Source organism: Spermophilus citellus (assembly GCF_964194105.1).
Source record: "Spermophilus citellus genome assembly, chromosome: 3".
Lineage (NCBI taxonomy): Eukaryota > Metazoa > Chordata > Mammalia > Rodentia > Sciuridae > Spermophilus > Spermophilus citellus.
In genome coordinates, this window is record NC_138184.1 from 201,834,994 (window position 1) to 201,852,105 (window position 17,112).

Here is a 17,112-nt window from a genome sequence, read left to right on the forward strand (position 1 = left end):
AGGTTGAATAATTCAATGATTAAATCTGAGTTGTATTTGTATTTTCACTTTACAGTCAAAAGAAGTGAAGTAGAATGTCTCATAAGACTCTTTTACAGCGTGGTGGGAAGAACTGGTGGGAAATCTGGAAATACTGGGCTAGATCATAACAAATTTCGAAGGATCCTGCACAACATATTTGGAATGACTGATGATACATTGATGGATAGGGGTAAGAAGTCATTAACAGACTAAAACATGTCAATCTGAATGGAAACTATATAATATGTATTCAATTTTCATCATAGACTGAACTTTTTACAATGCCAAATAGGTAATTGTTTGTGAGGATAGTTTTTTTTACATTTTTTTTGTAGGTGAACACAATATCTTTATTTTATTTATTTTTATGGGGTGCTGAGGATCGAACCCAGTGCCTCACACTTACTAGGCAAGCACTCTACCACTGAACCCAATCCCAGCCCCATGAGGATGGTTTCTTTAAAAACTACTATTTAAAAAATTTTTATAATTAACTCATACTAATTGTACAAATGAATGGGTTTCACTGTGACACTTTCATATATGAACATATTGTGCCTTGATCATGTCTACCACCACCCCTTCTACAACCTGTTGCTCTCCCTCCTCCACCCTTCCTTCTTTCATACCATCCCCTTCCCAAATATAGCATCTCTTCTACTTTGAGATTTGGGGGTTTTTTTAGTTTTCACATATGAGAGAAAATGTGTGATACTACTTATCTTTATGTGTCAGGCTTATTTTAATTAACATGATGTCCTTCAATTTCATCCATTTGTGAGGATGCCTTTTTTTTTAGTCTTAGTTGGACACAATACCTTTATTCTTATTTATTTATTTTTTATGTGGTGCTAAAGATCAAACAGAGCTTCACACATGCTAGGCAAGTGCTCTACCACTGAGCCAACAACCCCAGCCCCAAAGATGCTTTTTTTAATACAAATTCACTCAGAATTTCATATCTCCATGGCTGTATAGCTTTGAGAAATAATCAGCAATAAATTAATAAGCTAGCAATACCATTTCTCAAAAGAGAAGCATCTTGTGGCTTTTAATCATGATGTTTTGGGGGTTATATATTATAGACAAATTATTCATTGACCTCTTTTTCCTCAAAAAAATGGAGAATGTATCAGTATAAAAATGATGAATCTTCATTAGAAATCAAAAATTATATTACTTGAAATAAGAAATAATGTAATCCAATTAGTTTCAGTAACAGATCTTTAAAGTGAACAATTTTGTAAGTTTTGACATATGTATACACCTGTAACACAATTACCATAATCAAAATCATTAACATATTTATCATCTCCAAAAGAGTAAATAACATTTTAATTTATCTTCTACAGTATAATATCAAGATTTCACTGGCAATTTTTAAAATAGTATATTATTTAAATAATTTACCTTCAAGTAGTTTTGGAAACTTTTTAGAGCAAAATTTCCACCACTTTTTATCACCAGATTACCTAGCATCATAGGAACAAATTTTCACCCTTTTTTAGGAATAGGAATTATGTCACTTATTAGCTACATTGTTTGTCTTCTTGGCCCCACCGTGACTGTATAAAACATAAAAAATGAAGCACATTCTTTCTCATGAAACAGAATGACTTTTTGTTTTAAGTATATAGGGGAAAACACATTTCCAATAATTTTGACCCTTTCTGGGTGATTGGACCAAAACCGTTTTTCCTCCTCAATGTGGGAGTTTTTCTATCTATTCTCTCTCTCTCTCTCTCTCTCTCTCTCTCTCTCTCTCTCTCTCTCTCTCTCACACACACACACACACACACACACACACACAGTTAAGTTATAAAACATCTCAATTACAACATACCAACATTCTTTTTTCTTTGTTTTAGTCTTTTCTGCATTTGACAAAGACAATGATAACTCCATAAATGTGAAAGAATGGGTAAAAGGATTGTCAGTGTTTCTTCGAGGGACATTTGAAGAAAAGTTGAAATGTAAGATGGAATTACTGCCTTAATAATATATATCATCAATTTTGTAGTGAATGCTTATGCATTTAAAAATATGAAATCAGTATTGTCTAAAACAACTTTGCAAAAGTTATTCACGACAGCTTGAAAAAATAAAACAGACCAGATGAAATGGGTGGCCTATTTGTAAGGTCATGAAAGAGTCCCCAGTCCTAGAGCCCTAATCACTTCCTTCCCTGATTCCATAATGCTCAAATGTTCCTAGAATGATTCTTTGGCTTACAGCCCAGGCTAAGAACAGCAGCTAAGGGTCAGGCTTGTGTCAACTCTGATCAGCTGGCAGGGCTGAGGCTTCTGAGGATGCTTCTGGGCTCAGCCCCTGATGTGGGTCTGTTCATGTGTTATTTTGAGGCCATTCCTCATCTTTTCATCAAAGAAAACATGAGGGTTGGCACAGGATTAAGTTAAACACACACTAACCACTGGACACTAATACTCTGTTGTTAGAGTTGTTTTAGACAACTGAGCAGAGGAAAATGGTTGAAGACAGTGCAAGCCCAAAGATAGGAGTGTTATATGTGAAGCCACCTACTTATTAAAAATAACATTAGAGTCACAAAGAGGACAGTCTCCCAATTCTCTTCCTAATAGCGGCTCCAGTCTGTCTTGTTGGTATGATGTTTATTTCCTATGTTTTACTCCTCTGGCATCAGGATTTGGGAAGAGGAACCCTGGAAAGAGAATAGGAATAATTTTAAATGGAATTTTCAAGGAAATGAATTGCTTAAAATATCTAAAGACATGTAACAAAGATTCTTTATTCTAAAATCTTCCTACCACATAACTTCCTACCATATTACTATCAGTAATAATATGGCAGATAAATTGTTTTTCTCTTTTGGTATCTTATGTTGAAATAATTAAGGAGAAGACTAATGACATTTAACTGTTCTCATCCAAGTCTTTAAACTTCTTATGTTTTAAAAAGTCTGTTTTGAAGTTTATTATTTGAATGGAGATGGTTACATTTCTCGAGAGGAAATATTCAACATGTTGAAGAACAGTCTGTATCAACAATCGTCTGAAGAAGAGAATGATGAAGGAGTAAAAGAATTGGTAGAGATAGCACTGAAGAAAATGGTAAGATTGAAAAACTGTAATGCATATACTCAATCAAGAAGATGTTGCATAAAGCTTAAGAAATTTAATTTCCTTAAATTATATTGATGAACATCAGGTCTTTTTGTTTATTCTCTGCTCTATTCATCTCATGATTCCATCTCTGCTCATCTAAAAGTGTCTGGCTGATAGATGAGCAGAGATGGAATGAAAGCACTCTACCACTAAGCCACAACCCAAGTCCTAATATTAACTTAAAAATTTTTTTTAATTGTAGATGGACACTAAATCTTTGTTGTCGCTTTCCCAGTGACTTAAACACTCAAACCTTTCGCCCACTCGGGACGCCATTTGCCTAGTTACATGCCACTAAAACACTCAGGGGTCACTCCAGGGGAACTGGGCTGCGTGAAATAACCACACAAGAGACAGAAATACTTTTTTTTGGGGGGGGGGCGTGCTGTGATGGCTCCTCTGACCTTAAGGGTCCACAGAGAGAGAGAGCGAGTATGTGCTGACCACTTTTATTGAGGAGAAGCCATTCAAATGAGGCAAGGGGTCAGGTTTCAGAGGGCTGAGTCTATCTTCATGATGTCCACTGTCAGCAGGTTGACTGACATCTAGGAAGGCCACACCCAAGGGCAGAGTAAGAGAAGGGGACACAAAAAAGGGTGTTTCCATGGAACATTCCAACCCAAACAGGGCAAGGGGTAATATTATAAAAACAGGTGAGCATAGCTCCATGCCATGGGGATGTAGGAAGGCACGCTCATGCACAAGACACAGTCACTGGACCCTTAAGATCGGGGCTACTGTCTGGCTTACCTAGGCAACCAGATCACAGAGTAACCGAGATGCCAAACCAATCAGAAGAGGAGACAAACGTGGTCACGTGCTAGTTTGGCCTCCCACACTTTGTTTTATTTATTTATTTTTTATGTGGTGCTGAGGATCAAACCCAGTGCTTCACGCATGCGAAGCAAGCGCTCAACCACTGAGCTACAATCCCAGCCCATAAATATTAACTTTATTCTTTAAAATATTTTACTATTAGTAAAACCTCATTAATTTAGGGGGAGGCCAGATTCAGTTCATGTAAAATTGGGTGCCACTTTATTTTGTCTTCATGACCTCTCCCCTACAATCTATCTAAGTATTCATTACAACAAAATAACAAAAATAAAAATATTTGACCTTTACAGAATACCTACTATATATACCAGACTCTCCAGAGAACTTTAATGTATTCATTCTTTTTATACTCAAAACAATCCTATCTCCATTTGCAGATGACAAAAACTGAAGTATAAAAAGGTTTACCTAAGGTCACATTAGAAAACCTGGTACAAAATTAATCTTTCAATAAAACCAATAGTAGCTCTTTTCTATGGACATACTGACTTCTACACTTTTCTTACTGTCACCCTAAACTGGATACAGTAAGGTTTTGTGAATCCAAGGCAGCACTGGCCCAGGTCACTGACATTACTCTGAAACTCAGGAAAGCAACCAAGGATTCTATTAAGGCAAACTTCAGAAATTTCTTTCAGAAATACTCTGAATCTGCTGCAAGGGCTGAGTGTAGATCACTTCTTCAGAGACAGTAGCTTCCCCAGCACCACTCACCCCCTTCTTTTTTCCAAGGAAGTGTTTTTGCAATAAACCTTTTTTTGACAATGTATTCAAATTTTTCTCTAGATTAAGACTCCAGGCTGGAATTGTAGCTCAATTGTAGAGCACTTGCCTAACATGTGTGAGGCACTGGGTTTGACCCTCAGCACCACATAAAAATAAATAAATGAAATAAAGATATTGTGTTCATATACAACTAAAAACTCTCAGCAACCCTGACGAAGTCATGCCCAGAAGTGAAAAAACAAGGACTCATCTCATCTGACCCAACTTAATTAATCAGTTAAAGGCACCCATAATCTACACACAAGTTCTCCTTATTCCCTACCTGCACAATATAGTAATATATCCTAAGCCTTGTCATGAAAGCTTTACTGACTTATATCCCCTGCTGTCAATTCAGGTGGCTCCTCTACCTATCCAGATCTCAACCATCCTTAAACCCAGCAGTGATCTGCAGGCTTCATCTCATAACTCCAGTCTATCCTGAGCAGCTACTGCTGTAACTCCTGGTGACCTGATCCATAACAAAGCAACTTCACTTCTATCCTTTTTACCCAATAGGCTCCCAACTAAGAGATCTTTTGAGGAACAAGTGCTACAAAAAAAATTAAGCTTGAAAAATCTGCTCTGCTTCACCTATTTCATCACGAAAGGAGTAAAATAATAGAATTCCTCTATTTTTTCTTATTTCCCCAATTCAAGTGTAATTTTAAGGATAAGGCTAAATTTTATATTGCTAAGGTGACTTGGATATGCCTATTAGAATAATAGGAATAAAATTAAGTGGTATCCATAAATAATAAGTACCTTCTGATTTAGGTAAATAATGTCTTCAAAAGTGTGAATTTACAGCTTTACTTGGTGAACCTTTTAGTCTAAACAGCTATTTTCCATGGCAAAATGTAAAATGGCTCTATATCACTTATCAAGAAATCATCTTCCTGTCTAGGATTATGACAACGATGGCAAGGTATCTTTTGCAGACTTTGAAAAAGCAGTGAGAGAAGACAGACTTCTGTTGGAGGTGTTTGGACCATGTTTGCCAACAGCACAGGTATATTACAAATGCCAAAAGCTCAATTTGATGAGGGAACTTTTTGTGTATATGTGTGTGTAAGATACCTGGGGATCAAACCCAAGGCTCATACATTCTAGGCAAACACTGAGCTATATGCCCACTCTGATTGATCTGTTTGTTTATTTATAGTACTAGGGATTGAACCCAGCACCTTCAGGCAAATTCTCTAGCTCTGAGCCTACATCCCCAGTCCTTTTTATTTTGAGACAGGGTCTCACTAAATTGTTCAGGAATTTATAATCCCCCTGCCTCAGCCAAACAAACAGCTGGGATTTTATGTGTGTGCTACCATGCCTAGCTTGAGGGAACATTTTAACAGGGTCAGAAATTAGTACTTGCTAGACTCTGATCTCTGTAGCTGTAGCCCGTTGCTAAAGTTCAGGCAATCATAAATAAAGTGGCCCCATCCCATTTTATTTGTGCTCAAGAAGAATTTTCATGTATGAATCTGACAAATTTTCTGAGCTGAAAGATCAACCCAGTAATTGATTTGGCTCATAAAATTTCCTTATTCTTCCTTTGATCAATTATACTTTTCAAACATAATGTAGGAAGTAACTCTTATTTTCTGTAATAACTTATAGGGTGATTTTGCAAATTAACTTGCATGTTGCTAAATTATCCTTATCCATCTCAGCTCCTTTCTCTTATTTGTCCTACTGTAGTTTATTTCCTAGACCCCAAATTTTAGTTCTGTCTGGAAATGTGTAGAAAAAAGCCATGTGTAAAAGGTAAGTTTCCAATTTTAAGAGACTGATAGGTGAAAAGAGCAATAGCATAAATGGACTGGATTGGAGTAACAACTTAGGATATCGAACACCCAACATTCTTCAGCCTCTCCCCAAGAGTTTATCTTTCACAGTTATCTAGAGTCTTCTCTGTTCTAGCAATAGTATTTCCTAAGAACTTGTGAAAAATGAAGAATTTCAGCCCCCACCCAAAACTAACTGAATCAGAATCTATTCTCCTCAACCCTCACTTGACACAAGAAAAGCTTTCTTTATCATCATGGTCAAATATTGTGTATGTTGGTGAAATGGGGACACAGCTGGACTCTTTACAGTCACAAGGACCTACTCAAGAACAGAAAAATCTATCTTAATGGCTCCTCCCTTTAGGAAATTCTTTAGATTGTAGCAAAATACACTCAACAGAAAATTTACCCTCTTAACCATTTAAAAAAATTTTTTTTAGTTATAAATGGACACACTACCCTTATTTATTTTTATGCAGTGCCGAGGATTGAACCCAGTGTCTCACACATGCTAGGCAAACACTCTACCACTGAGCTACAATCCCAGCCCTCTCTTTACCTTTTTTTTTTTTTTGTAGTGCTGGGTAATGAACCCAGGGACTTATGCATGTGAGGGAAGTACTCTACCAACTGAGATAAATCCCTAGCCCTTAACCATTTTTAAGTGTACAGTTCAGTAGTGTCGAGTATGTACACAAAGTCATACCATCAATCTCCATAATTCTTTCCATCTTGCAAAACTGAAATTCTTTACTCATTAAACAAGTCCCCATCTTCCCTCCCCACCACCATTAGAACTTGCAATTTGGCAAGATCCTGAGGTGGAGAGTCAAAGCACCATATTATTAAAAAAATAATTTAAAAAATTTATTATTTTAGGTGTAGATGAACACAACACAATGCCTTTATTTTTATGTGGTGCTGAGGATTGAACCGGGTCCCGCCCATGCTAGGTGAGCGCTCTACTGCTGAGCCACAATCCCAGCCCCTCGCTGATTTGTTTTTTGATTGCCACAGATTAAGTAAATTCTTAAAAGCTAACTACAGTGTAAACTTCTAATTTCAATTTTGTTCTAATTTTTGTTAACCTTTTTACTTTACAGAATTGCCTTCATTTTGAAGCACTGACATTCAGAGATACGCTGACTTCTAGTTTTTCAATAAGTGAATAAGTCAATGCTTAAATTAAAATCAGAGACAGATCCTGGTTGCATAACTTTATTTGTATTATAAAATTTCCATATTTGCTTCAATTGATTTACATATGGTTATTGTAACATGAGAATGTTATAGGAAAGAAACGTTTTTGCAATATTAAGTATATGTCAAAGATGAAACTGTATTTGGATAATAGTTTGAATGAAATAACAAAAAAGTGTACATTAAAAAATACCAGCAATAAAACTTTTTAAAGAATTAAAAGACTAAAAATAAAATAAATATTCTCTTTTGAAAATACTAAATTGACTGCTGGCAATTTATATTCTTCTTCTTTGTTTTAATGGACAACTTGTAGGCATATCTTCCAACTTATCTTCTGGAGGCTTTGGCACAGATGAAATTACCTAGTTTAAAAAGAAAAAAAGAACCATTAAAACTTAGTATGTAGTAATAAGTGTAAATAAGTTGCTAGGAGAGGCTGGACATACAACAATCCTTACCATCACTTTTTTTTTTTTAGTACTGCAGATTTAACTCAGGGGCACTTGACCACTGAGCTACATCCCCACTCCTGTTTGGTATTTTATTTAGAGACAGAATCTCACTGAGTTGCTTAGCACCTTGCCATTGCTGAGGCTGGCTTTAAACTCGAAATTCTCCTGCCTCAGTGTCTGGAGCCGCTGGAATTACAGGCATGCGCCACTGTGCCTGACCTTACCATCACTTTTGAGGGTAGAGTTAGCTCAAGTTTAAGGTAGGAGATACAACCTACAACCTAGACACTTAAGTTTTCACATTAATGGGAGTAAAGTTTTCTAAGCCATTTATCAAGAAAAGATTTGGAGGCAGGGCTGGGGTATAGATCATTTGCCTAGCATGGGTGAAGCCCTGTGTTCAATATCAAGGACTAGAAAAAAAAAAAAGATAAAGAAAAGTGAACATACACTTTCCTTTAATGTTCTTTTATTGATCTAAAGTCATTTGTTATTTTACAGATACAGATAGATAATCCTGATTTTGCCTTCTTGAAACACTGATAATGTCTCATAGATTTAGAGACATGGATGCCTGGGAGACTGAAAATTTTGAAAAAATAAGAAGAAAATGGTATCATTCTCAATTTCCTAGAGGAAAAATGAACACCAAACACATCAGAAAAAGTGGGGGCAATAAGTCAAAACAGAGTAAAGCAATTTTCACTTGAAATAGAAAACTAATAGAAACTCTGGTAAACTGTCCTGAATATTTCTCACTTTTATTGTTGTTCTACTATTTCTGTATCTAGAATTTGGACTTTAAGTCAGCTTTCTATTTTTATGCCTCAGTTCAGTTGTACCTAAAGTAAGGTGGTGGTAGCACAAATTGAAAAATGAGAGAAGGCTTAAGCATAAAAACTGCCTGGATTTAAAAAAAATTTTTTTTTTGTAGTTGTAGATGGACACAATACTTTTATTTTTATGTGGTGATGAGAACTCAGTGCCTCATACATGCCAGGTGAGTGTTCTACTACTGAGCCACAACCCCAGCCCCTGAGTTTTTATTATTATTAAACAGTCCTTCATCCTTAAAAAGAAATTAGGCTGCCTTAACCTCCCTTGATCACACTGTAAAATACATGTACATGGTTCACACCTGTAATCCCAGCTACTTGGAAGGCTGAGGCAGAAGGATCACAAGTTTGAGGCCAGCCTGGGCAATTTAATATTAGAGACCTTGTCACAAAAAAATGAATAATAAAAACAACAAACAAAGGACCAGGACAAAATTAATAAAAATAAAATAGATGTACAACTCCAATAAAAGCACTTTATGGACTTCCCTTAGATTTAAATACGAGAATATGGTCATGACCCTAAGTTTATAATTTCTAAAAGGCTTCCCTTAGCCCCACCCCACAAAAAGATATCTTTCAAAAGCGAATTCAGGGGGCTGGGGTTGTAGCTCAGTGGTAGAGCAGTTGACTAGCATGTATGAGGCCCTGGGTTTCATCCTCGGCACTGCATATAAAATAAAATAAATACCCATCAATCAATCAATCAATAAATAAAAAGCTAATTCAGGGCTAGGGTTGTGGCTCAGTGGTAGAGTGCTTGTCCAGCATGCGTGAGGCACTGGGTATGATCCTCAGCACCACATATAAATAAATAAATAAATAAACAAATATACTGTGTCCATCTAAATTATTGTGTGTGTTTAGCTAATTCACATGTTAATTTTCTTTTATTTGTGCCTTAAAAATTGAAAATTATTATTTAAATAAAAGACCACCTAATAGCACAATCTGATTTTAGTTGTAATCTTTTAAGAAGTTCACATTTAAAATGCAGATCTTGGGGCTGGGGATGTGGCTCAAGCGGTAGCGCGCTCGCCTGGCATGCGTGCGGCCCGGGTTCGATCCTCAGCACCACATACCAACAAAGATGTTGTGTCTGCCGAGAACTAAAAAATAATAAATATTAAAAAATTCTCTCTCTCTCTCTCCTCTTTCACTCTCTCTTTAAAAAAAAAAATAAAAAAATAAATAAATAAAATGCAGATCTTAAACCCAAATTGAAACAAGTTATACTTATTCTATGTATACATATTTCGAAACATACTCTGTCACGTAAAAAAAAAATTAAAAAATATGAGGAAAAGAAATGCAGAACTTAAGGCAGTCTAAAGACACAATCGTTTAGAATTTTCACCTTCTGGACTGGGGGCATAGCTCAGCAGTAGAGCTCTTGCCTCACATGGGCAAGGCCTGTGAGTCTGACTCCCAGCACCACCACAACAAAAAGGTGCTCTTTATTACAGAAGCAAAATACTTGAATTTGACGTAAGCTGTAGTAACTCTGAATTTAAGAAATAATTTTGGTTCATATTAAGACTATCTGGGGAGCTTTAAAAGGTGGAGGAGGGGCTGCAATCCACTATCACAGACTAATTATAGTATTTTGTATTTACAGTGTGATGTAAAATATGTCTGTTCACTGTTTAAAGGAAGAATTACTATCAAAGCAAATACATATGCTAGTCAAATTCAGTGAATTTAACAGAACTGTAAAAAAAAACATCGAAAACTAAAAACTGAAAAAAAAAGCCAATTCCATTCAATAGATCCCACAAATTATTTTCCATTTAGTTCTTAGTCCTATAACCAAATTCTTTTTTTAAAAATATTTTTTAAATGCAGTTGGATTTATTTATTTATTTGTGTGTGTGTGTGTGTGTGTGTGTGTGTTTGTGTGCACTGAGGATTGAACCCAGCACCTGGCACATGCTAGGCAAGCGTTCTGCCGCTGAGCCACAACCCCAGCCCCCTATAACCAAATTCTTAAAACAGTTTTTAGGGCTAGGGTTGTGGCTCAGCAGTAGAGTGCTCGCCTAGCATGTGCAAGGCCCTGGGTCCGATCCTCGGCACCAATTACAAATAAATAAATAAATGTACTGTATCCAACTATAACTAAAAAATAAATATTAAAAACAAGAAAAAACAGTTTTTAAAAATGTCCCTACCTCTTTAAGTTTATTCCGAATTAAGTTCGCCGTTGTATTCAGAGAGTCATCCTGAAGGTCCACTTTAGGTATGTCTGGTAACTTGGGTCCAATCATAACCTCATTACTGTTTGTTTCAAGAAAAGTTCCAAGTTTACGATCATCTTCCCTTCTTCTTTTCCGCTCCTGCAGTTGTGTTGTCCTAGGCATAAACCTGTCAATTGACTCTGAAGGAGGAATTAGAGCCTTCTGTGTACCAGAGTAGGGTACTGAATTTTTGAAAGCGTTCATATTTTGCAAAGAGTCACTGTGGTTACAATGCTTCACTGTTTCATTATGGTTTCTACCGTCCTTATAGAAGTTTGATGCTTTGTTCACATGCTCCCCAGATGAACAAGTACAGTTTGAAGCAAAATAACATAAAGGTAATTCACAAGAATAAGGAAGACAAGGATTTGAGTTCCCATTGGAAGCGTTCGAAGCAGCTGCACAAAATCCAGACATGTCCGAGTTTAAGTCTTGTCTAAAATCTCGTGTGTTTTTATGCTCTGGAACCAGTTTCTTCTTTGTCAAGTAATACTCTATAAATGTAAAAGTTGAGGGAAAGGAAAATAAAAATGGTTCATTTATTGTTTTTATCACTCAGAATCATAATTTTTTTTATTGATTATTTAAAGCATTACATAGCTCATGATATATCATCTTTCATACATTTGACTCAAATTGTGTTTTGAACTCCCATTTTCACCCCAAATACAGATTGCAGAATCACATCTGTTACATATTCACATTTTTACATAATGCCATATTAGTGACTGTTGTATTCTGCTACCTTTCCTATCCCCTACTATCTCCCCGCCCCTCCCCTCCCCTCCCCTCCCCTCCCATCTTCCCTCTCTACCTCCCCTGCTGTTGTTCAATTCTCTCCCTTTTTTTCCCTCCCCCTTGCCCCTCATGACCTCTTATAATTTTATGTATCATTGAAGGTCTCCTACCATTTCCGTATGCTTTCCCTTCTCTCTCCGTTTCTCTCCCCCCATTCGTCTTTGTTTACTGTAGTCTTTTCCTCATGCTCTTCCTTCCTGTTCTGTTCTTAGTTGCTCTCTTTATATCAAAGCAGACATTTGGCATTTTGCCAAATGTCAGAATCATAATTTTAAAAACAAAGTTAAAAATGTTAATAGATTCTTCTCCAAAATGTCTTATATTTGTATCATTAAAAAGGCTTTTTTAAGAAGCAAAAAGGTATAAAGTGTCAAGCTTCATATTTTCCTTGCTTCTGAATATGCTTAGTTTTCTAGTTACCATATGTATTCACTATTCTCCCTTATTTATCAGAATGTCTTACTTTTCCTCCTCCCATCTACCCTTCTTTCTCTCCCCACTCAAAAGGTAACTTCTAATACCCATTTCTTTGTACCTTTGCATTATCTTCTTAGCTGTAGATCTTACAGAGTTCTTCCATGTTACCACATAGAAAAGTTTCTTTTTATTAACAACTTCAGAATATTCTACTACATAGACATTATTGTGCTGCTTAGTTTTTGTTTGTCAGTATTAAAGCAAATGATATGCCAGGCCCACTTTTAGGGCCTATATAAGTCTCCTGCCCACTCTACCCTCCACACCTCCAAAGTGCAATGTGAGAAGTGTGGTAAAGATGAAATTGACAATTGACATTAATACTCGTGAGGTACATTATCTCACATCTCTCCACCTTTGAATATTTTAAATTTTCCATAAAAAAAAGCTTTTTAAAAAGAGAGACCAATTATGCAAATGTACCATGTAGATGCTAGAATCCTACAAACCAAAGGGCTTAACTCAAGTGTTTAGGGCCAAATAAGTCATAAAAACGCTATATCGGGCTGGGGTTGTGGCTCAGATATAGAGCGTTTGCCTACCATGCGTGAGGCACTGGGTTCAATCCTCAGCACCACATAAAAATAAAGATATTGTGTTCACCTATAACTAAAAAATACTAAAAAAAAAAGGGCTGGGAATATGGCTCAAACGGTAGCGCGCTCGCCTGGCATGCGTGCGGTCCGGGTTCGATCCTCAGCACCACATACAAAGATGTTGTGTCCGCCAAAAAACTAAAAAATAAATATTAAAAAATTCTCTCTATATATATCTTTCTTAAAAAAAAAAAAAAAAACCCACTATATCACTCTGCCACTCAGATGGAGCCAAATTCAGCGTAATTCTGAAGTCAGGGGCAGGGCTAAAAAGTCTTAAAGGAAGCTGGGAGGAAAGAATGAAGACAAAGTTAGGCTACTAACACCAATACTGTAATGTATAAAGCAATTTAGAAGTGAGCTCTAGAGAATCCAAAGATGGGTCTTAATTGCTCTTTTGTCCCTATTTTATCTCTAGAGAGTCATAAACTTTCTGAGCTTTACTTTCCTTACCTATAAAAATGAGAACAAAGGTCTTTCTCTTTACACTAATATTCTGTAATTTCCTTTTCTATACACATAAATTCTCCTGTGTATAATCCACAAGTTAAGGGTCATTTTTATACCTAAAATTGACCAAGAATTCTCAACAGTTCCCTAGCCCCATCTCTTTTTATGTTTTTGATCCTAAGATAGGGCCTCACTAAATTGCTTAGGGCCTTGCTAAGTTGCCACGGCTGGTTTTGAACTTCTCGATCCTCCTGCCTCAGCCTTTTGAGTCACTAGGATTACAGGCACGTGCCACCACACCCAGGTCCTCTAAGGTTTTAAACGTGTTGCCTGGCTTACTTTTCCATCTCTTCCTCTTCCCTTATGGGTAGTGTTAGCTTTCAAAATGCAACCACTTCTTATATACTTGAAGGAAATCTGCTGTGAACAAACATCTCTCCCTTTCTAGGCCAGATTATGCACAGTGCTGCAGAGAACACTGATTTATAGTTAATAAATATGATCCTTTACTTACCCTAGACTGGGAACTCAATGTTGGCATACTTAGCAGAGTGCCTAACACATAGGAGGTGTTTAATAACAGGCTTTTCATACCTTTATTTTTAGTAGTTCTTGCTATGTAAGCTTTTCTCTCTTCTAATTTTTTTCTGGTTTCTTCAACTGTCTCAAATTCTGGAGCATAGCACACGTGAAGCAATCCACCAAAGAAACTCTGTTCATCCATTTTTCTCTTGGCTATCCTAAACAGAAATACATAACATGGCTAATTAATCTGGATTAACATAGGATGAATGCTTAACTAATATAAAATACATCAATCTAAGGAGCAAAGTCTACCTTTTGCTAAGTGTACATGTGTGTATATCCTATTGATTGGGAATTAAAATGGTCTATTTGTAGATGGTTCCAACCCTACTGATCTAGGATGCACTCTAAAGTCTTCCTTTCCCTCTTTCAATGGTATTAAAAGGTTTTGATCCTCAGCACCACATAAATATAAAGGTATTATGTCCATCTACATAAAACATTAAGTTAAAATACTATAATTGTAAAACTTGATAAATGAGAAAGCCGTGAATACATAACAACTAATCAAATGAAAACAAAGGAGAATGGAATTCATTAAATAGATACTTATTGAACATCTATGGCTGGCCAAGCATTATAGTAATTATTTAAGTACTTCTATAACTAGAAATAATGATAAGTGTTATATTGAGATTTAACCCCATATTAGGCAATGTCATAGGTACCTCACTTCAGTTAACATCTCACAGCAACCAAAGTGAAGAACTGGGATGTTATATAACTTGGCCACATTCATATACTAATTTCTGGAGCTGGATTCAAATCCAGATGTCTCGTTCTAGAACCTACTATACTAGGTGATGTGAGAGATACAAAAACTTCAGAAAACATGCTTCCCTAACTCCACAGAATCAACAAGTTAATTTTTGAAAAGTGAGATTACATGTAAGAGCAGCTTAAGAATGACATATAAGCACAAAATTAACTGCTTTTGGGGTCAACTGTGAGGTTTACTGGTAGCCCAGAAAAGGAATATAAATGGCGGGCTGGGGCTGTAGCTCAGTGGTAGAGCACTTGCCTCACATGTGTGAAGTGCTGGGTTCAATCCTCAGCATCACATAAAAACAAACAAAAAAGATATTTTTTAAAAAAAGAAATATAAATGGCAGCAGCCAAGGAAGGATGGATCTTTGATCAGATTAATGACAAGAAAAGGGGTTAAACTAAAAAATACATAAGATATTGCCTACTTCAGCCCAATGGAACAGGTTTTTGTTTCATAGAAATCTCCAAAAGATGGGATTAATTCACAGAGGGCCATAACAATAACTGTAACAAGTAAGGTTTACTGCATTCTGAGCAGAAAGGCACTACTCCAAGTAAAAGGACTTGAATTATCCTCATGCAAGCTCAATAAGTGGTCTTTTGACTATATGGATTTTAAGAAGAGAAAAAAATGGGCTTACTAGGATTAAATAACTTATACAAAGTAACAAGATAGTGAGCAGTATGACTGGAAAACTTACCAAATTCAGTTTTTAATCTATCATATCACAGGACTGAGAGTTGTTGAGCATGGGAATGAGGGGATGTAAATAGTATTTTGATAAGATTAACCTTTACAAAGATGTCAGGAAGGAATGGGGATGTGGCTCAGTGGTTGAACACCCGCTGAGTATAAGTACAGCCCTAGGTTAGACTCCATCCCTGGGGGTAAGGGAGAGGAATTACTGCAGAAAAGATGAGAATGTTGCCATGTTAAATTTTGGGGTAACTCAAGTATTAACTATAAAAACCTGGGACAAAAATGATAGTAAGAGGGTCAAAGGATATAAGATGCTGCTTAACTTACACTTTACCTTGCACTTTGTAAATTCATAAATTTAATAAGGTAAACTTCTGTAAAATCTTCTGCTGGATATTCATCTAGAGCATTATATTCTTCAATTGCTCCATATAGAGCAAATCGCTCAACTAATTCCTTCATTGCTCCCACTGCAGGAACTCCTTGTATTAATAAGTACCGAGATTCCAAATTGATTGTATACACCTAAAATAAATAGAGTTATGAAGTGTATTTCACAAATAAGACAAAGAAACACTTTGGTCAGTCCTTATCTTCAAAAAGCATAAAAAATTAATTTTAAAATTTGCCATTCTCTCTACATAAAAAAATAACACACTTCACATGTGAAGGTATCTAACTAAAGCACATAACAGACTGCTGAGTCGACATTCTTATAATATTTTTATCTGTGCATAATTATGCTTAATAGTAGGTTTCACTGTGACATATTCGTACATGCATATGATTTAAGTCATCATTTCTGTAAGTTCTCTCAGTAGAAGTTACTGGGACTAGTCACTAAAACGAATAGTCATTGAGTGTTTAACAAGCACTCACGTAAACACGGAAGATACAAGAACTAAAACAAATCCCTCTTCTGGAGAACTGACGTCCTAAAGTTAACCAAATGGGTGGAAATCATCTTTGGTCTCCAAGCCAGAGTTCCTCATTCCCCTTCCAATGAGAGATGGATCTGACAGCAGCCTTTTATACCTTTATTTAAGTAGGCTGGCTGCGTGGAGCGCGTGCTCACATAAAGCTACCCAAGATAGCGAATGAAAGCGAAATCATTTTACCTTAACAGCGCGAGGCCGTCTACCCTCCCGATATTTGGCCCGCGTGTCGCAAACCACCCTCTGGACGTGGTGGTCGAATAAACTCCCAAGCTTCCCATCACTCGACGCCATCTTGCCTGCTTTGGTTATTGCGGTGAGGACAACATCCGTCTTAGGGCGCTCCTGTTTATCCAATAAGAGAGCGGGATGAGTCGAAGCATGGCCAGGATTGGCTGGAGAATCGACATCGTCGGCCATCGTTTCCTGAAAACGAGAATTTGGTGAACGAGGTGCCGCCCCCAAGCGGCTCGGCGGAGAAGTTCAGAGAGTGACAGAAGCTTAATGGTCCTGCCCGCTTCT

The 17,112-nt window shown here is 36.7% G+C and overlaps 2 protein-coding genes across 3 annotated transcripts in view; one reads left to right on the top strand and one right to left on the bottom strand.

Moving 5' to 3' along the window:
• Window positions 1-17,112, top strand: part of PEX1 (peroxisomal biogenesis factor 1) — a 66,487-nt gene continuing 49,375 nt past the window's right edge. The window contains exons 1-4 of the mRNA XM_081288427.1: window positions 1-211; window positions 1,890-1,994; window positions 2,959-3,110; window positions 5,674-5,778. Coding sequence (XP_081144553.1) covers window positions 16-211; window positions 1,890-1,994; window positions 2,959-3,110; window positions 5,674-5,778 — 558 coding nt within the window. The 5' untranslated portion in view covers window positions 1-15. The remainder of the gene's footprint in view (window positions 212-1,889; window positions 1,995-2,958; window positions 3,111-5,673; window positions 5,779-17,112) is intronic.
• On the bottom strand, window positions 7,744-16,926 carry RBM48 (RNA binding motif protein 48). 2 transcript variants are annotated; one of them, XM_081288441.1, is made up of 5 exons: window positions 16,774-16,926; window positions 15,990-16,180; window positions 14,197-14,342; window positions 11,216-11,775; window positions 7,749-8,121 (listed from the first exon to the last, which is right to left on the bottom strand). In XM_081288441.1, exons 1-5 carry the CDS (start codon window positions 16,882-16,884, stop codon window positions 8,035-8,037), a joined length of 1,095 nt encoding a protein of 364 aa, XP_081144567.1. In that variant the 5' UTR covers window positions 16,885-16,926; the 3' UTR covers window positions 7,749-8,034. The 2 variants fall into 2 exon arrangements, with proteins under 2 accessions (XP_081144568.1, XP_081144567.1); XM_081288442.1 differs by lacking the exon at window positions 16,774-16,926 and having other exon boundaries at window positions 7,744-8,121; window positions 15,983-16,121.